The following is a 23,945-nucleotide window of genomic DNA, read 5'->3' as shown; positions in this document are numbered from 1 at the left end:
ACAAAAAAACATATCAGTTACAAATTGCCCTAACAAAGGCAGGTAAATTCTGTGATGACTATAAATAAGTCTTTTAGGAACTTTTAGGAATTTAGATTGAGATTTTGTGTATTTCAGTTTTAAGTTAGCAATTATGAAGTTGAAGCTATTGGAAGCTACATTTTCAAGTTGTTTTAAAAGTTCAAAATTGGGAAAAAGCTGCTAGCTATTAAGCTTGTTTGAGATTTGGTTAGTATCTATGTGGGGGTGCCAAGCTTTGGTTCATGATGACATTTATGGAGTCCCCACATGCTAAATTGAGGTCATTATACACTAATCATACACAATTGGTACATTGTTATCCTTGTTTTATAGTAAAGCAAATAGAGGCAGAGAGAAATCCAAAGTCAGAGTTAGCAAAGAAGTGAAGCTGGGATTTGAACTCAGGAAATGTGACCCCAGAACCCAGTGCTCTTGAGCTATATTTCCTCCCTAGAGATGAAAATACGTGTATATATGTGAATGTGTATTTTAGGATGACTACGCTGACAGACATGTGGTTTGGCCAAACCAAAGCCATTCTCAACCCCCTGTTCTCCTATGTCCTTTCCACAACGAAGGGTGATAAAACCCAAATATTTACTTTCCCGGCCCTCCTTGTCTCTGAGATGGGCCATGTGACATTCCAGCCCATGAGATGTAAGAAATCTTCTGGGAAAGTGATTTTGCTTTCTGATACAAGGGACAGATTTTTAGAGAAGTCACTGGTGCTCTTATTCCTTCCTTGACATGGATGTGATTCTTAAAGCCACACGCTGTGACATGGGGCGACAGGCATGAAGACAACAGGAAATGCTAGGCCTAAGGAGAATGCAAAAACAGAAAAAGCCTGGGGGTCTTGATGACACAATGAGCTGGATTCAACTCTAAGATTCCCCACTACCTCGGAACATCTCGGTAAGTGTGAATAATAAACATTCTTAGGGGTTGTTAAGACATTGCTCATCAGGTACTGTTAATTGTAGCTGAAAGCATTACTAATTGATACACAGTATAATTTTAATAAAGAACTAACAAAGGAAAAAAATAAAATACTAAGCTTATCTCTGAAAGCTCTGTAGAGTTTAACAAGGGCATATGCTAATGAAAAAAATGTCACTGGAATTACATATCAGTCAATGTATGTATCAGTGAAATCAGGGGACTGAACCAGACACTATTCAAAGGGCATACTAGTTTTAAAGTCCTATTCATTTTAGGAATTTATTACTTAATCTGTCTCTGAACTGCCTTGGTGGCAAGATTAAAATGCAGGAAAGAACTACTCTCAATATGAACAAGCTTTAGTAAAATGACGTAAAGGCAGTTTAAAAATAGATTCAGAAAACCAGTGAAGGCATCCTAGTTCATGAAGCAGGGGCATTTATATGATGAAAGGGGTATGCAGGACAATTTTTTTGAGATGAACTGAAAGGGGACAAAATGAGAGAATGTGATAGGGCCAGTTTTCTACCAGTCTTTGAAGAAACTGAACCTACTGGGAAAATTCACCTGGAAAAAAATACATGAAGGAAGGCCATTCCATCCACTCATTCTGCAGCTCTAGCTGAAACGCTGTTGTCTCAAACAAATTACATCAGTATGTCAATCAACAAACAAAAGGCACAGCACTGAGGAGGGGCAGTACTTGAGTCATTATTAGATGAGAAGAAAAGACAAAACAAAGCAAAGGGTGAAAGGGAGCCAGAAATCCAGGAGTGCTCAGTCAGTGTAAAGAGAAATAAGGAAAAGGAAACCGAAGAGCATTCATGAACTTCCAAATGGCTGTGCTCTATTTCTGAGTTACAAAGGCTGACAGGGACAGAGGTTATGAAACCCAGTAATATAGCTTTGCTTTTTACCATTCTCTGAAACCAAACCTGATGCCGCTTCAAAAACATTGTAGGAAAACATCTTTAATCTCAGAACTACTACTCAGTGGGTATGGTTTCAGCCATGTCCTTCTGGGGTTACAGACTCATCCAAATATGTCAATCTCTGTCCGGAGGTTTGGGTACAAGATGGCTTCTGAGGAGAGAAACAGCTCTGCATGAAGCCGTGAAAAGCAATGAGAAGGAACATAACGTTGAAAGTCCCTTCTTCATCGATACTTCCTTGTATTCTCCTTTTTGGGGGATGGGGAAGTCATACTTCTTCCTAACTATGCAACCATGTGGTATCCTTGGGAGGGTTTATTTCCTTTCTTCCTTCCAGAGAAGATATGATTCTTTTCTTTTTTTCTAAGACCAACTGTGAAATTTAAGTGTTAAGTTAAAGCTGGTGTATAAGGAAGAAGCAGGAAGTGTATTTGTAAATCACTTTTAGAATGCCTGATGTACCAGTTCAGAGACTGAAAACTTGGGGGTCCCGTTCAAAATGGTCAATCTTGGCCAAGGAAGCTGCGAGATGACGTGGTGGCAGTCATTGCTGCTTCCCTGGCAGCCTGCTTTCAAGCTGAGGGAACTGTGGTTTTTATTGAGGATGTCAACATGCCTGGCCCGGGAGAAGAATCATGGTTTAAACCAGACTTGATAACCCTTACCTCCCTTGCCCGTCAATCCTGTAGCCATGTGGCCTAGACATGGCTAATGACAAGGAAGTAGAAGTCTCCTGGGGTACATTTGTGAAAGCAGCTGTTGTGATCCTGATAAAAAGTGGCAGAACGAAATGTCTGGAGCTATGGTCGCCATTTTGAGACACGACACGGTTAAACGTGAAAACAAAAAAGCAGAAGTGCTAAACAGAGCAAATTAGAAATTTAGAATTTAGATGACACAGGCTTCATGGCAACACTTGGCAGACAGTGACCACTTGCAGTTTTCTCATGTGAGGTAAGGAATGATTATACTGTTTAAATAGTCAAGTTTTCTGTTAGCTGGAGCAAAAGCATTCTTAACTAATAAAATGGTCAACACTCAGCTTGGTCTCACTCATAAAAAAATTATCCCAATTGAATTGTACAGGTACCGCCTGTCTTCATGTTAATTAGGAAAATATATGCTTGATGAATAGGCTTTGGTGTGATGTAGCTTTACTGGGTTTTCTCTGAATATTCAACAAGTTATTGATAGACATTATTCCACTATAGGCCATACAGTGATCACGTAATGAATATTAAATCAATGGCTATCTTATTATTTCCATTAATAGTTTTATATCAATTGCTTAACCTCTGTGGGTACCAGAGTACAGTTCTCTCAGTCCTTCCCTATAAGCCTAAAACCTGTAGGTTACCTAAGAGATTCTAAGAGAACCAAAAAATTGAGAGTTCTATACCAGTTACTTGACCTGGCTAATGATCAGTATTCTACTATTTAGGGAGCAGGCTAGAGATACTTCTGCTAATCCTGAAGAAGGAAAGCTGACAAGAAAAACTTCACTCCTTGATTCTTTTCTTCCTCCAATCTCGCACATGCATTCTGTCTGCAACTCCTGTCCCTGTATCTTCAGAGCGTTCAGAATCACACCATTTCTCACCACCTGCACCACCTCCAGCCTGGATCAAGCATAGACATCTTGTGCCTGGATTACTACCATGGTTTCTAACCGCTCTCCCTGATTCTCTCGTTGCCTCCCACGTGCACTCTTCTCAAAAGCGAGTGATCTTTTAAAATGTAAGTTAGAGCGTATCACCTCTGCTCAAAAGGCTCCAATGGCTTCTCCGTCTTAAAAATCCTTCCCAACCCTAAATGCTTAAAATGGCCCAGAAAGACCTGATCTGTGCCGACCCTTCTCCCACTTCCCTGGTCTAATCTCTCAGTGCTCACTATGCCATCAGCCTCTCTGATTCTGGGTTCTCCCTGAACACAGGAGACAGAGTCCTGCTCTAGGACCTCAGGTGCCTGCTGTGTTCTCTGCCCCAAAAGCACTTCCTCCAGAAATCCACAAGGCTTGTTCCCTTCCCTTCACCTCTTTCACTCACTTTACACTGAGGCCTTTCAAATCTAAAATTGCAAACACCTACCCTTACTGCCATTCACTGCTTTATTTGTCTCCTTAGCACTTCTTACCATCAGCCTTATATTTTACTTATTAAAGAAACTCTTGTTTGTCCCCTGCCAATATTAGAATGCAATCGCAGGAGTGTAGGGACTTTGCTTTCGTTTACTAATAATATGTCGCCAGCACAGAGAACACAGGGCACACATCGAATCGACATTTATTAAATGTATGAATGGAAAGAAGGGACAAATATGAGAAAATAAAATTTCTCATATCTAGTAGAAAACATATTTTGAACTCTCAATATGGCAAATTCTAGAAAGATAAAAATATAGTGGACATATATAGATGTAGAGGTATATGCCTGATGAGTTCCTAAGTCAGTAACCTCTGGGGACACACTTTCATTTTCAGCATTCCACTAGTCCCATGTTTTCCACAAAAAAACTGAGGTCTGAGCCTATGGGGCAGTACTGAGGCTCACGAATGACCACTCAGCAGAGACTTGTCGTGTCCTCCCCACGTCCATATCCACTCGACTGCAGCTGTCAAGAGGCCATGTACAGCAAACCCTGCACAGGGCACTGGGGGCTGGAGGTGGGGGCGGGGAGGCTGCCATGCTTAAGACGGGCTGTCTCTCTACAGAGAAAGAAAAGCAGTTTATACCATACTTTTGAGGCTCTGAAAAAAGACACCTATTTTCTGAGCATCTCTTATGTAGCACTGAATGAAGACCAAATTTTATTATCCAAGTTGAGCTTCAAAATAAAGAGAAACTGTACATGGATTCTAGTGGTTCTTCATTTGGATAGTTCCTAGATCTCATTCTGACATGACGAGCAGCCTCTAAATTTACCTTATAAGAAAAGCAGCCATTTAAAAGATAAAGATTTATCGATGGTTATTTATATCTGAATTCCCCTGCCTGATCATTCTTACATGTAATTTACATGTAACATATCCGGATGCCATTTACCCTTGAGTAAATGCTTCAGTGCTAACCTAAGATGCTAAGCCCATGGGTCAGACAGCAGTAGCCTCATCAATATGAATACAGAAAAGAATCTGCTGCTGACACTAAAATAAACAATAACAATACTGAAGTTTTATATGTTTGCTCTGACAATAATATTCATAACCAGAAGATAAAAAGGGAAGAACAAAAGATATCTGAATGTTTTAATTAATATAATGTCATGCCACAAAGGAATCACTGTGCAAGAATTAACCCTAGCTCTTGATAGGGTTAAAAATGAGATGGGATGTACATGAGAGGCAGGGTGGCCTTAAAAAGAACAGTCTAGGGGACAGGTGGCCTGGTGTTGATATTGCCATTAACTAATAAGCATGGCATTAATTAATTTTTCTAAATCGTTATTCAGTCTTCATTACATAGCCCTTTCAGGTATGTGTTTTTCATTAAGAAGGGCAAAGAGAGTTTGAGAATAAGATGTGCCTCTGGGGCAATCTGCTGCCTTTGGTCAGGTTATTAAAGATTTTGTCTCAGTCTCTGTCGATTCATTCTCAGATCAATTCTAAAAGATTTCAGAGCTGTATGCTCAGCATTCTTCCTTAGGAATTCTCCAACAGTGTGAATAGATTTCGAGCAGTATAACTGTATAATCTAATTCCACTATCAGAAAAACAGCCTGACATGGGATTTTACCAAATCGGAGTCCAGCAGCTACTCTCTGCAGTTAACTATCTGAACATTGTTTTTGTGGTTTTGCCCATTCAGCAAGCTCTCTCCCTTAATTTCCTTCTTAAAATTTCTTATTTTCGTGAAGGCTTCAGTGACTGAGCCAAAGACAATTCAAATGCTTAATGGCTTCTGTATCTACTGTTCACTAGCAGCAGTGCCTACCAAGGAGGAATAAAAAATACCACATCTAAGGCCCAGCAAGCTGCTGCCTAGATTGAATGTTAATTGCCTGCTTTAAAAAAAACAAAAACAAAAATGAAAAAAAACTATTGATATTATTTGAAGAGTTTTAATCACATCCACGTACAAATTTACATGCATTTGACTGAGGAGTTTCTTTTCTCATGAGCCCCGAATACCATTTTTTATTTCATTTAATAGAACACGATCTCCTTTTGACCTCTGACATAAATATGACAGCAACAACCTGAATGAAAATAAAACTGCACTGGCAAGTGTAACATAGGACTGCCATTTGCATGCAGACCTCACTGCTCTAAACTATCAAATCCTGAATACATTTCCTCCTGACATTTCTCTTTCTCAGGCAGACACGGTAAAAGGCCATTTCAAAATGAAACGAGAAGAAAACCAATGTCATGTACACAGCAAAACACCTTTTGCTCCTCGATCTCTACACGGGAATACAAAGAAACAAACCAAAAAAATAAATAAATAAAATAAAAACAAGCAAACCAAACAAGGAGCTCTTGAAGTAACCGCTTATTCAAATAGAGACTGTGTTCTCCATTTTGCATTCTATGGGGGATGATGGCAGAATTGATCTGCACAGACTTTCTCTTCAATCAGTTGGCTCACCCACCAATACTTGCTAACTTACGAAAGTAATTACATTCAAAACAGAGCTTTCTATAAGTTCTTACCTGAAAGCTATGCTAGGACTTACATTCTTAGAATCAAATTTTAAAGTTTTTGTCCCCTGTGCGAATCCCGTATCAGGCTTCCACACGCAGTGATAAACCACTGCCTAAAACCAGCAAATACTCGTGCACACATTTTCGGTTTGTATGATTTGTATTCGTGGCTTTCTGGGAAAACCTGAGGAAGTGTGAATTCAATTCCTTTGTTTCAGTCTACGTTTTGGCTCTATTGCTCTCTAAATGAACTTTGTAACGTCAAAAAAACACAACACAACAAACTTTAAAATAAAAGCTTACTTTTGTATACTAGTATAAGCAGAAGAGGTCAAAAAACTGTAATACGGACAAAAAGGATTGGGATTTGTAGAAGCTGTTCGAGAGAATCATTGTGTCCCGGGCTCTCCCTGCCTGGATGCTTCTATGGTATCTAATCTTCACCAGCTGCCAACGCAGAGTGACTTCACTGCTCCCAAAAAGCTCTCCCACAGCCCCTTCAGAGATGAAGGAGAGCTGAAAGGCCATCAGCCTTTGTCACAGACTTACAGCTCTAAAGTGGCCAATCATAAGGAGATATAAAATGCCAGTCATAAGGGGACAGGGTTAGTCTTTCCAGGAAATTTTTAAACTCGGATTTGAGGAGGCTTTGAAGGACCTCTGCTCAAAGCCACTTTTCCCACTAACTTCCCATGACATTTCACCCCCAAGATTTATTGCTTTTGTGCTTATAGCATTTTCACACCTTCTGTATTCCCAGTTCAAATGTCCCTTTAAGTGGAAGTACCATAAGCTACCATCTTACCAGTTCTGTGTCCAAGTTTGAGTTTGTTTTGGTTACACACCTTCTAACCTGTGGAGTCAGAACACTGAGCAACCAGACCTTAGCTAAATCCCTTGCTCCTTCCAGGTCTCAGGTTCCACATGGGCAGAATGATGGGATGGGGTCAGTTTCCAGCTGTAAACCTTCTCTAGTCAGGTGAGAGCTACCATGTTTCCCCCAAAATAAGACCTAACCAGACCACCAGCTCTAATGCGTCTTTTGGAGCAAAAATTAATGTAAGATCCGGTCTTATTTTAACATAAGACCAGATCTTATATAATGTAATATAATATAATACAATATAAGGTCCTATATAAGACCAGGTATAACATAATATAATATAAATATAATATAATACCTGGTCTTATATAAGGCCAAGTATAATATAATATAATATAATATAATATAATATAATATAATATAATACAATACAATACAATACAATGCAATACCAGATCTTATATTAATTTTTGTTCCAAAAGACGCATTAGAGCTGATGGTCTGGCTAGGTCTTATTTTCGAGGAAACACAGTACTTGGAAGCAAGATATATGCGAGAAGTCACAGTACTGATCTTTGGGAGGGAAAGGTGAACCACAAGGTGGGAACAGGGCACTGAAAGGAAACAGGAAAAGCAGCCATGATTTACCTATTTCACAATTTTGTCAAAGGCCAACCTGGTCAGGAAAGAAAGCTACTGTGAAAGTACTCTGTCTATTCCTGTGTGTGTGTGTGTGTGTGTGTGTGTGTGTGTGTGTGTGTGTGTGTGTGTGTGATTGGTATTGTTTTCTCACATCTATCTCCCTTGCAAGTGTACTCCTCTAGTAGGAATACATGTAGACAAGTTCTTCAGTGCTCCTGACAGAAGTCTATGACATGAGTGAAACCAATTCCTAGCCTTCCAATGAATGCTGTGCTGAGAGTTCTTATAACAGACATCTCTTGGCTTGCATATGATTTTGGTCTTAGTATTTCCAGAGGAAACATTTTTTGAAAACATGTTAAATTTTCTACTGAGTAATTTTGAACTAGATATACCTCAATAGCCTGCTCCCCACAAAAAAGCCTCTTCATCTCATATCAGGTACATGAGCAAACAAGTTTTTAAAACTCTTACAAAGCATACATATTCTTCTAGAAAATGATAAGAAAAAACCTCATGGAGTTAGATAGAGTACTCTGTGTAAAAATAACAAACAAACAAAAACCAACACTCCCTTTCATTGTTCTGATTCCAGAGTTAGCCCAGGAAAGGATTCGCCACCAGCAGTCAGCAAAAGGATGGGAAGCATCATTTTCTGAAAAATATAAGGGAACCAGGAAGGAAGTGATTCCCACTGTTTGCACAAGAAATTTGTGAGGGAATGTATTCGGTTGGTACAAAAGTAATTGTGGTTTAAAAGGTTAAAAACAATTGTAAAAATCGCAATTACTTTTGTACTGACCTAATATTTAGTTTTCTTCTGTCTCACAAGTTACTGATATGAAAAGGCTACAAGGCACTCACACCAGGTGGGCCTCTTCTTTACTGTATCTCCACCCAGAGGTAAAAATCAAAATATTAAACAACTGGTACAGCACGGGCACTGCTAAATCAGAATGGATGCCATCTGCCAACCATTGTAAAGCCTTATGGGGGTACAACAGCTGCAAATCATATCTGCTCAGCTTCTCTCTCTTCAGTTAAGCATAAAACCTGTACTCAAGCCTGTTATCAGGCCTCCCAATCCCTGACTGACTTTTAAGCAGATTGCATGGTCTACATATGTCCTAGCCAATACAGCAGCCATTAGCTTCAGGCAGCTACAGAACACGGGAAATGTGGGTAGTCTGCACTGAGCTATGCTGTGAGTGTAAAATGTACACTAAGTTTTGAAGACTTAGTAAGAGAAAAAGAATGTAAAATATATTAACATTTTATATTGATAATATGTTGAAATGATATTCTGGCTATACTATGTTAAATTTCAATATTATAATGAATCCCACCTGTTTCCTTGAATTTTTAAATGTAGCTACTAGAAAATTTAAAATTACCTATGAGATTTACATTATATCTCTACTGGTCTAGATCCCCTGACATCTCCAAGTTGAAATATTCCTGTTCTGTGTTTAACAACCGTAGCGTGAGAGTGAGTTACTCTAATACAGTAACTGATGTTATTATGACTCTCTTCAAAACTATGTATAGAGTTGGAAGGGACCTTGTTAGATTAGCTCACCCGATTCCATCTCTATTTGCTAGCCAGGAAACGGAGGCCCAGAGAAGATAGCTACGTAACACACACACCAAGGATAAAACCAAAATGGCCCTAACTCCCAGTCTACTCATTTCCCCAATTTTACCAACTTGATTACTGTGTTTGCCCTTTTTCTGCAGACAATACCTAAACTCAAAGAAGTGACCCTCCTCAAAGCAGACTTTTCAGACATAATGAGGGATCTGGGGGCAGGGAATTCAAGTCACATGACTGGTTGTTTATTCTGTCTTCTTAGAGATGGCCCTAGTTCTTACCAATCATCTATTTGAAATGTAATTCAAAGGATCCTGTTGCTAAACTTCTCCTCCTTTCAAAAGCACATATCATCATTTATAAATTCAGAGCTTCCATAGCCCTCTTTCATGTCATACAAAATGTAGTGCCACACGGCAATGCAAGAATTATATCTCTATCATTAACTGGACTTGAGTGCTTAGATGACTGCTGATCTTACTTAGGTCTCCAGCTTTTGACTCATAATTTTAATACTTAGCATACTATTAAAAAAAGAAAATTCTTAAATTTCCCCCCAAATTCTATTAACTGTAATATCTTAGTTTCTCAGATCCACACATGTAATTTCCTTTGTGATGTTTTCTGTAAAAGGGATGGCACTAGATTCTAGGCTACACTCAGTTGCTAAGACTAGGACTTGCAACTAATCTTTAAGTAAGTTAATGGAATTTCTCCCTGACTTTCACCAGGGAGAAAGGATAATAACTGCTGCCTTTGTACTTCTGTGATCAAGGCCACTTATAAATTAATAGCTCGATCATTTTATTTCAGAAGTAGATTTGACCTGTGACAGACAGCATTGTATTGAGATATGCCTTTGCACTGCTCCTGTGAGAAAAGTGGTTCATAGTGTGAAAATTACTTCTCTGATGTGGACAAATAAAAAATGAGCAATCTGAGGAAACAGGACTGAGATCATGACCAGAGAGTTTGTTCAAAAACAAATACATCAGACCACTCACCCACTCTGCAACAAACAACCCAACAATAAAACTGAGGGTTTACAACTAGCAACTTATATTATGGGCACTTCTACATAGGAGCTGTTTTGAGTTTCCCTAATGATCCTGCATGGAATGTGCTCTTATTATTAAATATATCCATTTCAGAAGGAATCATGCTATTTTATATGCCACCCAAAATTAGAAATTTGAAAAATGATACATCATGCCTCAAGAATGTCCTAGATTTTCTAGATTTAAAATATTCTGCCCTAAGACATTTATGTTTTGTTGTAGTGGACATATGTTGTTCCTAAAATTCAACTTCCTAGCCATGTGGTTGGGGTGGATTCTAATTGTCTTAAACCATAAGCATATACTACTCCAGATCGCAATTCAGGAGTGGGCACTTGGCTGAATTCTAGCCCATTAAAGCCACAGGGCAAGTGGGTTGAGGCATCAGGGAAGTAAAAATTTTTTTTTCTGCTGGACTGGAACCTGAAGACACAAATACCTAGAAGTATCCACTTTCTAACCATGAAGGTAATACAGGGAAGGGGCATAAGGACTATTTTTTTACAAAAGGAGGAACTAGAAGGTTGGATTCTAAGCCTGCTGCCCACGTACTCCAGTACACAGACCTCAGGCAGATGCTAATCAATCACACAGAACAAACCATCTGAAGTCAATGGAGAAAAGAGATTCCATTATGGCCATTCCCGTAATTAAACCTACTACAGACAAGCTATAGTCTGTACCTTACAAAAGTTAAAGATAAACCTGCCCCTATTCTTGCACCTTATAGAAGTTAAAGATAAACTTACCATTGTTCTTCTTTCCTCCTTTTCCCATACCTAGAAATTTTTCCATAGAAACAAGAAGACACATATAAACCCTAGCCTAAAGATGGAGGGGATCTCTCCTCCACTGGTGATTAGAGACCACCATTCTGTCTGCGGGGAGACCTTTTCTTACTTACTCTCAACTAAATAAACTTACTTTCACTTTAAACTCTAGATTGGGTCAGGTTTGAATTCCTCCCAATGTGAAGCTAAGGACTCTCATGGCCCAGGGTTTGAGTCCCCACTAGGGGGATTTGCCCCACCAGCATCAAAGGGACAGCTGATTCCAAAGCCCACATTCACAGATCTATGACACAAAGATTACACAATTTGCTCAGCCTCTGTACCAGGGTTGGCAAATGCAAATGGTTTCGGGGGCCAGGCGGACCACACAATGTAAAGCCCTACCGGATGAGCTATAACGGAGTTGCGGGGAGGAGACTGCCTGTCTCCCCTAAGTGCATTTACATCACAATGTAAACAAGCACTGCAGGCCAAAGAAAACAAGTTGACATCGGTCTGGTGGCCACATAAATTTCACTGGCATTGTGTTGGCCACCTGGTTTCCACCAGGCTCTACAATGAAACAGGAATCTCTATTAATGTGACCCTCCGTAATCCCTCTTCAGGAAATGTCTTAGAGCCCAGTCATTTTTTTAAAATTATGGTATATACAGTACATTGTTTTTTTTTTTTTTTTTTAGAAAACATGCTAGCTGTTCATTTAATAGACTATAATATAGAGTAAACATAAATTTTATACGCACTGGGAAACCAAAAAATATGTGTGGCTGGCTTTATTGTGATACTTGCTTTATTGTGGTGGTCTGGAAGCAAACCTGTAACATCTCTCCAAGGCAGTCGCGGTTTTATCTTGTCATATTTTCAATAGGTTTGGGCTGCTGCACATTCTTCCTTTCCCTACTTAGGTCTTAGAATTCATTACTTAAGCCCTGGAAACATCTTAAAAGTTACATGAAAAACATCCTAGAGTAAACAGTATCTTCGCATTCTCAGTATCTTCACTTTCTAACTGCTATTGTTTTTAAAGCTAAAGAAACATAAAGCCCAATTTTCGGGGCCAACTACAGTACTATTAAGGGAATTTCTCTGAGGGCCCAGGAGTTTCCAGAACAGCTCACGATGCTGAGCTTTGGTTGGACCTTTGTAAGTTTTTATATCCCATACAAACCATCCATCTGTCACCCCTTGATAAATTTCCAAAGGCACTAAAAACATAAAGATCAACTCAAACTTTTTAAGTGCCATCGGTAATAAATAAAGTAGAAATAAGTTAATTTATAAGGAAATGAGCTTCCTTCTGATATTTGTTGTTTGAAATTGGTAAATGATAGAGTTTAACGTTGACTTGTGATCCCTAACAGCTCTCTCAAAAGTGAGATTAGACTCCAAGTAAACTCTTCTAAACAACTAACAGCCACAGCGTGGGGGCACCAGTTCAGTCAAAAACAAAAACAACCCCCGTAATTCACAGTCAGCAGAGACAGAGGCATGCGTGTTGTCAGTTGTAGCCCATTCGGAGTGAAGTTTGTGGCTTTGAGTCTAACAGGCTAAGAAAGATGCAAGACTCCTTGCTCTACGCAGACCTTTTGTAGACTAAAGAAAAGTCTGAACCTACTTACTTGCCAGAATTGCTAATTATTTACTGTCAGTCAAGGGTTGGAGAATTTCTAAGGCTAGAAAGAGCTGTGAATTTGGCTCACCGTGAAGAATTATTTGTATTCAAAGCAACTTGGGAAATAAACAACTGAAATGCATAAAGTTAGGAGCAACCCTCAGTGTACTTACTAAGAGCTTCATGTTCGAACAAAATAAAAGCGATTTTCCTCACCAAGATGGGAAAATGATAAGAACTGGTCTGAAACCACAGGGTGGCCCGGCTTGTAAAACTAGGTGAGGGAGCTAATTCCTGCCTGTGATTCTTACTTGGTGACAAGGCTGCAGACAGATTAACGCTCCCTGCCTATCACTGCCCATGTGAGGTGACACATGGAAATGCAGACACAACTGTCTGTCCCCACCTGCCTGACAGATTTGTTTTCAGGGGAGCGACTGAGCGTTCTCAGAGAACTACTTCCTCTGATGTTATATTTTATTCACAATAATACAATTTCATTCATTCATCATTGATTTATTGATTCATTCATTCAAAAAATATGTACTGAGCACTCATTCCATACTCTAGAAGCTCAGGACAGAGCAGTAAACAAAATGCATAAAGTGATCAATACCTCCCACATCCCCTATTCGGGGAATGAAGCAGCCTGCTCGGGGAACGCTGCTTATAAAGCCAAGTCCTGAATGCCGTGCAAAGCATCTGCACTGGTACACATGCAGGATAAATTCTAGTAGATGAAATAATAGCAAAGTGGACCCCGCGAGATACTCTACTTTAATTTTTAAGCTAGTGAAAAGTAATGATGCACTTTAAAAAAACCTATTAGTATTATGAAAATCTTTTGAGATAACACCTATAAAGTGAGGTATCCTTCTCCACAGGTTGATGCAGCTGGGCAGACATTCATTATTAGCACAAAAGGCTCATTTTAATGAGTCGAGGGTCCTGGAATGCAATCTTCAGGCTCCTTGAGGCGACAATTGGATGAAAGCAAGACTGATCCCCACCAAGCTTGGTCTAAATTCATGTCAGGTGATGAAAATGCTGGCTCTTGCTGGGTTACATTTTCAGAGAAGGGGAACTACAGAGATTCAAAAGCAGGAAGTGCTTCTGACACTGGTAACCTTTCTATGGTCTTGCTGCTGTCCCCACCTCCTGGGGACAGGCTCTCAGCCTTCAGAGTCAAGGGTGCAAAGCAAGGTGTTGAGTGTTAGAAGCTGGGACTGAGGTGTTGGAAAATTTAATTAGCACATGTGAAACTATAAGGGCCTAGAGCTGAAAACCCCTCTAGAAGTGTGAAGATTTATGATTGCGTTTTGAGCACTCCCATTTCCCAGGAACGAACAAGCCCAGGGAAAAATGAGCTGCTTAGCTTTTTTGTTTGCTTTCAAAAAAAAAATTTGTTCAAGTCTTTTGTTGGTAAGGCTTTCACAGTTTTTGCTAATAAACTTTTGCCTTTACTAAAAGAACGATTTCTCTTCATCAGCCCAGAACAAGGACTTTGCTTTACCACAAAGAAAATTAGTACATGGATCTGCAGTGGATCAAATGCCACATTTTGTAACAAAAATTTTATAACTCAGGAGGAGACTTTTTAAAATTTCCATGAATCCTGTCCAATTCAATAAGCAAGCATAGAGCAAAGATTAGAAATGAACTTGAAGTTACTGCACTCCAAAGGCTCATAGTCTTGAGCAGGGAGAGGTGACATGGAATCCACCATAGATAGATAGACAAAGTGAAATAACTTTAACCTTAAGTCAAATGTGGCAAGAATTGTTGCAGAGTAAACCCAACTAGTAGGTTTAGAGCAGGCTTTACACAGGAGGGATTTGCGCTGCATCTTGCAAGATAAACAGACTTTCAGAAATGAAGACGAGGGGAACAGCAGTTGGGGCAGAAAAAAGATAAAAGTGTGGAGAGCGGGCAGAAATGTGACGACATACACTTGTACAAGGTTGTGGAAAAACCAATGTTGTGGAAAGACAGAAGGAACCCAAATCCTCTCAGAATAAAAATAATAAAATAAAAATAATGCAAAATACGGTATATACAATGGAATATTACTTGGCCATAAAAAGGAATGAAATCTTGCCACTTGCAACAACATGGATGGACATAGAGGGCATTGTGCTAAGCTAAATTAAGTCAGACCGAGATAAATACTGTATGATTTTACTAGTATTTGGAATCTAAAAAGCAAAGTAATGAACCAAAATGGAAACAAACTCATAGATACAGAGAACTGATGGTTGCCAGATGGGAGGGAGGCATCAGGGAGATAGGTGAAACAGGTGAAAGAGATTAATAAGAACAAATTGCCAGTTATACGGTCACGGGGGGTGTTACTAAAGTACAGCATAGAGGACATATTCAGTATTGTAAGAATTATGTATGGTGCCAAGTGGGTACAGACTTATTGAGTTGATCATTTCATAAGGTACATAAATGCCTAATCACTATGGTGTACACCTGAAACTAATGTAATATTGTACGTCAACTGTAATTGAAAAATAAATTAAAAACGAAAAGGATCGGGACTTTATTCAGGAGGTAAATCACGAGGGGAGGTGTAGGGGAAAATCAAGGGCAGCTCTTTGAACAGAGGAGTGCCATAATCTGGATTGAGCCTTAGAAAACTGATTGTCAGAAGTATGTAGGATGAACTGAAGAGAGACAGGAGGCAACCACCAGGTTCAGGTGAGAGATGAAAAACCCAGGACGTGAGCAGAGGACGTATAAAAGCAACAGGAGGGTAGTGATGGGTGAGTGCCCCGACCTGGCTCCTGATTAGATCTCGGGGGATTGCAAGGGCGAAGGGAAGGGTGCTCTAAGGATTCTAGGTTTCAAGCCTGAGGAGGAAACAGGATGATAAGACAGGAATGAAGGGATGATTGATGGGAAGTAAAACAGACTAATGCTAAAGATGGATTCAGAACACCCTACAGGAAAAAAAAATTCTGTGGGAAAAAAAAACACTTTATTGTAAAGTGGCAGCTGAAGGAGGAGAGTCAGAGGACCCTGGATCACCCTGACACTTTCATTTGGGAGAAAATTTTGCCAAAGATTAACATTTACTATATACACTGCTTTCAACCTTCTTTTAAATTTCCCACCATTCCAGAGTTTATACACACCGCCTGCCATTCTTTTTAATAACCACACTTGCTATATATGAATCGCCACAACTTATCATTCTCCTTCTGAAGGGCTTTAAGTGGCAAGAGGAGGAACGCACTGGGTGTTGTCTAACAGCAAGAATGTGCCGGAAAAGCTGATGCTTCATGTCACCCTCTGTCTCATTTTCTCTACTCTCTGTTTTCTGGACTCAAACTCTGCTGAAAGAGACGCAGAAACGTAGAAAGCAGCTGCCCACCCTGGCATGTCCATCTACTCTTTTTTCCCCCTCACAGCAGGTATTCCACAGGCAGGCTATTTGCTTTTGAGCACATACACTGGCAGCTATTCTTTGAGGTTTGTTTGATGCGTAAACGGAATCCTAAACATAGCCACCATGACCTGGACCATTCCCAGAGCTCCCAAGTTAGAGACAGGGGCAAGGCACACTGCCTACATGATAGTAAACAAACAAACAAACAAACAAACAAACAACACCTGCCGCACGGGAAAATCACAAAATAACTGCGGCACAGGCTCTTATTACAGTGAGGTGCAGCGTACCTCAAACTCCAGGTAGTGACCCTTCAGTCTGTATTCGTCCACCTCCTTGGCTTTCACCTTCTTGTCCGGGGGGTACGAGCGATGCTCAGCCAGCTCAGTGGTAATCTGCTTCAGCTTGCTTTCGTGAGACTTCAGCTGCTCCTCCTGCAGGAAATAGGAAGCCATTTAATGTCTGAAAATAAATCAATGAAAAGTTGTAGAGTACTTTCAAAAATCCCTTATGACGAATGACTTTTGTTCATCGAAACAGTCCTGTGTGCCTCTGCTGCCATGTCCTACCAACTTTCTCGGGCTTGTGCTCGCAGGTACTGTTGCAAAATGGCTACCAAGTCTGGCCTCTCTAACTGGGCCCTGTCACAAATCCAAACGCTTTCCGAGCCCCGTCTCAGGTGTAACTGTAGCGGAGCTGAGACCAGGCCTCCTAAGGTACGCCAACAGGCAAGGCACCCGCTAACAGTTAAGCCCCTATCCTGAGTGCCATGCAATGTGGCTTCTCCATTTCATGGCCACTCAGAAATGTTGCTTGTTTCTCTCTCTGGTATAATGACTGAAGAGCCTACATATATATTTTTTCCCTTATGAGACAAGCAATTCCACTAAGAAATAATTCTCTGAAAGCTATCAGATGATATTCTGAAAAATGCAGCAAGCTATCCTTTATTCCTCCAAAGTAGTAGAGGTTCTGACTTCCTTCACCTTTACTGCTCCAAAGCAGTTTTTCAATTAAAATGTACCTAGAAAGGGATTACTTTCTGAACAGTGCTACTACAGAAACCACGTACCAATGCAACATGGCGGATCCTATGTCAAAGCATTTCCATTCTAGGGGCACCATTTATATCACCTGAGCAATAAACTACCTAACAGGAGACACTACCTAACACTGGCAGCATTTAAAAAATGAAACAAAGAGACTGGAATTCTCTTGCCTTCCTAAAACTGTATGACTGCTTTACTTACTATTCCACTTTTACATGTAATTATCCAAATTCTTGTTGAGTGCAAATTTCACATGTAAGAAATAAATGGATGAAAGCAAATGAAGAAGAACTGATTAAACAAGGTGGTAAATACATTTTGTATAATACCAACATAATTTCAAAATATAAACACTGTTTTGGAGAGTGAGGGGAATAACTAGAAAAACTACCAGAAGTGAGTAATTATAAATATTAAGTAAGATGATATAATATCACTCTAAATTTAAAAAAAGGTATTCAGAAATTATAAAACTCAAATAGCTTAGGTATTTGTTATATAACACACATCTTTTTAAAAACTAAACAAGGGGGAAAAAAGTCCAAGTCTAAAGCCATCACAATAGAAGAGAACAAAGAAACATTTTTAAAAACCAGAGTACATGAATGGGAAAATGAACAAGAGAGGTAGCAGGAGTGAATTAAAGATGACAAGACTCATTTTTTAAAAAGACCAACTAAATGAAACAAAACAAAACTCCTAAAGATGCCCCAAAAAAGTATAGAGGAAAGAAAAAGAAACATCTTTTGAGATTTTAGAAAGGAGTCCACATTTCCAAACCTGTCATTTGTACGCTGATAATACTGAACACAAATGAAAAATGCTTCAGGTAGCTTTTATTTACAACTACTCATTCATCTTTCTATTTCTTTCTCCAAGGAGACAGTCAACTATATTATTGACTGAATATTTCTGTCCCTCTAAAATTCCTATGTTAAAGCCCATTATGGCTATATTTGTAGATGGCCTTGTAAGGAAGTAATTATGGTTAAATGAGGTCATAAGACTACAGCGCTATCTGATAGGATTTGGGGCCTCGTAAGAAGAGACTCAAGAGAGCACACTCTCTCTCTGAGGGCAAACATGGAAGAAAGGCCATGTGAGGACACAGAAAAAAGGGGGCCATCTGAAAACCAAAGGGGAGAGCCCTTACCAGGCCCCAACCCTGTTGGCACCTTGATCTGGAATGGTCCGTCTCCAGAACTGTGACAAAAAAATTTCTGTCATTTAAGCCACCTAGTCTGTGGTATTTTGCTGTGGCAGCCAGAGCTGAATAAAAAGAACACATTCATAGCTTTTCTTCTTTCAAAGTAATTTTCTTTTGTATATTTACTGCAACATGTACATTATTTAATAGAACTTTTGAAAAAAGTTAAGACCAGTTCAAAAAAAAAAGATGTGTATTTTCGTTTAACAAAATATTTCAGATATAAGAAAATGTCATATTGAATGATATATAAAAAATACTTATGTATCTAACACCCAGTTTAAGAAATAAAATAAGTTGAAACTCCCTGTATTTATGTACTCGTCTTATTTCTTTTCTATGCTATTCCTATACAAATGCATGTGTCCATAAAAATAGAGAGTATGTTCTGTAGGTTTTTATACTTCATAAGCTTCCTTGTGTAACTTGTTTTTTCACGTTTTTAAAATTTATTCACATACATGCTCTAGTTCCTTCCTGTTAACCATCATATACTATTCCATTGTAGGACATACTACAATTTCACTGAAGGATATTTAGGTTGTTTTCGGGTTTCTATGGGCTATTATAAATGCCACTAACTACATTGAATATGTTGCCTATTGAATATAAGCAAGAATTTTCCTTAGGATAATCACTAAGAGGTGGAATTTCTGGGTTTTAGAATATGCACGTCTTTAAGATGACTCTAAACTGTGTTCCAAAGTGTTTCCACCAGTTTACATTTCTATAGTAGTCTAGAAAGTTCCCATTATTCTATATCCTTGCCAAAATTTGATATCATACTTGCAAATTTTTGCTAATTTCATGGGCATGAAATGATTAGCCACTGTATTTTGAATTCACATTTTCCTGATTCCAGTGAAGATGAACAATTTTTTTCATATGCTTACTGGATTTCTTCTTCTGTGAACTGGCTGTTGAAATATAGGACCTTCTTTTCTATTGGGTCCAGATTTGTATAGTGATTTATAGTGTATTTTAAAAAAATGAATTCTGTTCTTTTTTGGTTAATAAAATGATTAGAATCCATAAACTAACTTTTTAAAAAATAAGATTTTAGATAATTTGGCAAAAGAATTTCTAAAATTCTCTGTAGTTTTGGACTTTGTCTCTGTGTAGATATTCTCTTAGATATTTGATTCTTTAAAAAAGCTTTAGATCTAGGCTTCTCAATTTTGAATCTGAAATGTCCTTTCTTGTTGAATAAATCTCAATTTCTACTTATGTATTTTAATGAGGAATATATTCCAGGACAATATGCAAAGCATATTCGTCACTTTTCTACCAAAATCTGGGTTTACTAGGGTTTATTCATTGTTTATAAACCTGACTCTTCCTATAACAGCATAAAGGGTTAGTCACTTAGTCTATACTTTTATGAAGAAACTCGTGAAAGTAATGTTGAAATTCAATGTGTAATGCTTTACTTCTACTCCACTGCCTTCATGAAGCAAGAATCAAGGATGAAATCTCAAAATAAAAGCATTTAAAAAACACATTTCTTAATCTATCCATTTTGATCAGTGAAATAAAAATACCACGTAGCTCTTATGGACATAAGATACATAGACCAGGCAAATTTTTCCAAAGCTAGAATCCCACATTAAAGAAAATACACAGATTCCTGACAAAAACCAATGGGAAAAAACGGAGAAGGACAAATGCAGCAGCCATGGCGACATATTGCATTCTCAGACTCAGGACAATTAAGTTTATAATAAACATGATGAAGGAAGATAAAGTAGAAACCCTTGTTCTCCCTTGTTTTTGCTCTTATAATTCATTGGGGGAACAAATATAGCGTTCTTATGAGAAAATGCTAACAAAATGGATTTCAGAGAAGGCAGAGAAATACATCTGACAAAGTGTAAAGAAAGGGAACAGAGAGAGGAAATGGCATGTACTGATTGAAACTGTTTTAAGTTAGATAGTGAGAACTTAAGGAGTGCTATTAAAATACTAGATGCAAGAGAGATTACTTTGGTTATACGTCAACAGATGTAAGCTGGTAAAACCTTTGATAATACATACAATGAAACTTTGTTTAAAGGCAAGTTTCAGATGATAGCACCTAAGATTTAGTTTTTTCCTATTTATCTAGTGCTTTGAGGAAAATTTCGTGTTTTGTTTTAACATACTGAACTGGAATTTCATCTCTATGAGGTATTTCCAACTGATGAGGCAATGGAACCAGGCAACTGGCTGTTCCAGATCTCCAAGGGAGTCAAGGGATGAGGCAGAGACAGAGCCTTCATTCTGAGGCACGGCCCAATGGTGCAGCCACTAGTGAGGCCCAGAAATCAGCTCTTTATCCTTTCAAACCAAGCATAAGTCTTACTTATTACTTCTCCTGGAGAAAAGGAGGAAAGAAAAGCTGTGGAAAATAAAAGGGAATGACAGTATAGAAATGCACATTGTAAGAGGAAAGGAGGAATAGTGAGGAAGAGAGAGACGGCAGAAAGCGCCAGGTGAGGAGAAAGGTCACCCATCCGCAACGCTCACGGAACACCTACCAGAGTCCTAGGTGTTCTAAGGTGAAAGAGAATCTAGCCATTGCCTCCTCTAACCTCTTCCCCATCAATCAATCTTGTTTTTTCCCCCTCCCAATAGTGGAATATGGAGTCCTAGGAATTCTAAGGTGAAAAAGAATCTGGTCGTCGCCCCTTCTAACCTCTTCCTCTTAGAGATAATGGAGAGCTAGAAAGTTCAACAACTACTTGCTCAAGGCCACAGAGGTAAGGACAGTGGGACAGCGGCCCCCTCCTCCCAACTCCCAGTCATAAACTTGCCTTGGAACAACCTTCTTAAATGTGCAAGGCTGCTGAAAACAAGCTTCAAAACGTTGTTTCTTAATGTATCAATGCTGACCTCAGGCTTTCAAAATTCTTGTAAACTCCCTGGGTCCTAACATGCCTTCTTTCCCATGGCTCTCAAACAGGCAGGTCCCTTCTTCAAATTCCACTCAAAACCAGTGCTATTCCAGATCTCACAATCCCTACCTCTCCTGCATCACTACAACACTCAAAACGTCTACAGCACACGCTCATCGCAAAATACACTCTGATTTATGTGTGAATTTTATCTCCTTTACTGATTACAAGCTCTTTGAAGGCAGACAGGGGTTCTTTTTCTCAAATCCTCAAATCCTTCTCTCAGTGTCTAACGCAGTGCTGCACTGAGAAGACAGTACGCAGCAGTGTTCAGCTTACAGATATCACCTGCAGAATATTAACACATACCTTAAGCTCTCATTAGCTGCGAGCCAAGATCATTGTCTCAGCTATTTTTATAATGCCCACTCACCGAATACAGAAGTCCCTCAGTAAACAGAAATATTAAAAAAAGGGAAGATAAAGAGGGTAGGGCTCGCCTTGTTTCCTTTGTCCTGTTTTAAAGTAGATGACTCAGAAAGTAATGACATTTCTAGGAATCTGATAGACAATTTACAAGTGAAACTGCTAAGCATTGCAGCCTTATCAAAACCTCTAAATCTTGGATTTAGAATAAAGAACATATGCCTTAAGAGTCAGTTTGAGGGGGTGCCTTAAATATCGGAAAGATTTTGTTTCATCGTTTCATGTTAAAATAGTTTTAAATACCTTCAATTAAACAGTGTTTACTGAACTTCAGTATAATAACTTCAATATGGTTTAATTACTTGTTTTACTAAGTACTTAATATATGTTAAATACAGATCTCTAAGAAATGAATATGAAGTGTATTCTGGAAAAGTGTAGTCACCATGTAAGGCCATGACAGAGAGTTTGGGCTGCATCTTGTTGGCAAAAATGAGCCAGTTAAGATTAAGTGACATAATATGAATCATATTTTAGCCTGAACTCTGAAGGATGGTTTGGAGAGAAGCAACATCAGAGGACGAGAGATTGTGAGTGGTTATACAAACAGTCGGCCAGAGTTGCCCAAAGTGCGGTGTGGGCAATCTAGGCAAGAGAATCCCTTGGGAAGAACTTTAAAGTCAGCATTGGATAAAATTCACATACCATAAAGTTCACCCGTGTAAAGTGTACAAATTAGTGTTTTCTAGTGTATTCTTAGGGTTGTGCAACTATCACCTTGATTTAATTTTATGATATTTTAGTTCCTCTAGAAGAGACTCTTTTGGAATAGAATCACACATTATGTTTCTTTTATGGTCGGCTTCATTCGCTTAGCGTCATGTTTTCAAGGTTCATCTGCATTGCAGAGTATGTTTCAGCACTTCACTCTTCTTTATGGCTGAATGACAACCCACTGTACGCATATATCACATTTTATTCATCCACTTATCAGCTGATGGCAATTTCCACCTTTGGCTATTATGAATAATGCTGCTATGAACACTTATGTAAAAGTTTTTGTGGGAGTGTATGTTTTCATTCCCTTGATATCTAAGTGGGAGTGGAATTTCTGGGTCACATGTTAACTCTTATGTTTAGTCATTTGAGGAACCACTGAACTGCTTTCCAGAGTGGCTGTGTCACTTTACATTTCCACCAGCAATGTATGAGAGTTCTAATTTCTCCATATCCAACACATTGTTTTCCTTTTTAAATAAAAAACTGCTTAAAAATTACAGCCATCCTAATGGTTTTGAGTTCCTTAATGACTAACAACGTTTAGCATTTTTTCATGTTGTATTGGTAGTACAACATGTAGTAGGACATGTAATATATTTTCTAAAAAGATACACATATATTGGAGGATATCTGCTCAAATAGTATTGATAAGATGAATGATCAAAAAAGTTAGGAGACCAAAGATCTAGGTGAAAGATGACAAAAGTCGGAATTAAGGGATGTGGGTAGGATATGAAAGATATTTAAGAAGTAGAAGTGACAGATTTGTGACTAAAAGTATGAAATTAAGTGGGATGGGAAGGGTTGGGTTCTGGCCAGTGAGGGAAACAACTACAAGACTGACTCCCCCCTCTGAAATCCCACTGAATGCCTGCCTGCTGGAGGAGGTCATCAAGAGGATACGAGTTCTGGGTGACCGTCGAGCTGGACCCGGGCAACTGGAGACCCCTCACCTCCTCCCGTCCTTGGAATGTGCTTGCCTATCCTTAGCTAGAAGCTGCCCCAAGGACACAGCCTTGAGAGTAAGGTGTTGTTGAGATCACCTGGACGTTACCTGTGACAGAACCTAGTTAAGGCCTCCACATAAACTTCTAAGATTCTGGCAGGCAGGTGCAGAGATCTATTCCTCTTACAGCGCCCGAGAAAAGCCTAGTAAGTTCCC

General features: G+C 39.0%; 1 protein-coding gene across 5 annotated transcripts in view; it reads right to left on the bottom strand.

Annotated features, from left to right (window-relative positions):
- The window catches only part of PSD3 (pleckstrin and Sec7 domain containing 3), a 366,738-nt gene that overhangs the window by 6,031 nt on the left and 336,762 nt on the right, over positions 1 to 23,945 (bottom strand). For all 5 annotated transcript variants that reach the window (XM_081046336.1, XM_081046338.1, XM_081046337.1 and 2 more), the window contains one exon: positions 16,739 to 16,882. In XM_081046336.1, the coding sequence (XP_080902462.1) occupies positions 16,739 to 16,882 (144 nt within the window). The remainder of the gene's footprint in view (positions 1 to 16,738; positions 16,883 to 23,945) is intronic.

This window comes from Rhinolophus hipposideros, assembly GCF_964194185.1.
Source record: "Rhinolophus hipposideros genome assembly, chromosome: 4".
Lineage (NCBI taxonomy): Eukaryota > Metazoa > Chordata > Mammalia > Chiroptera > Rhinolophidae > Rhinolophus > Rhinolophus hipposideros.
The sequence above is the reverse complement of the archived record's forward strand: the minus strand, read 5'-3'. Positions and strand labels throughout refer to the sequence as shown.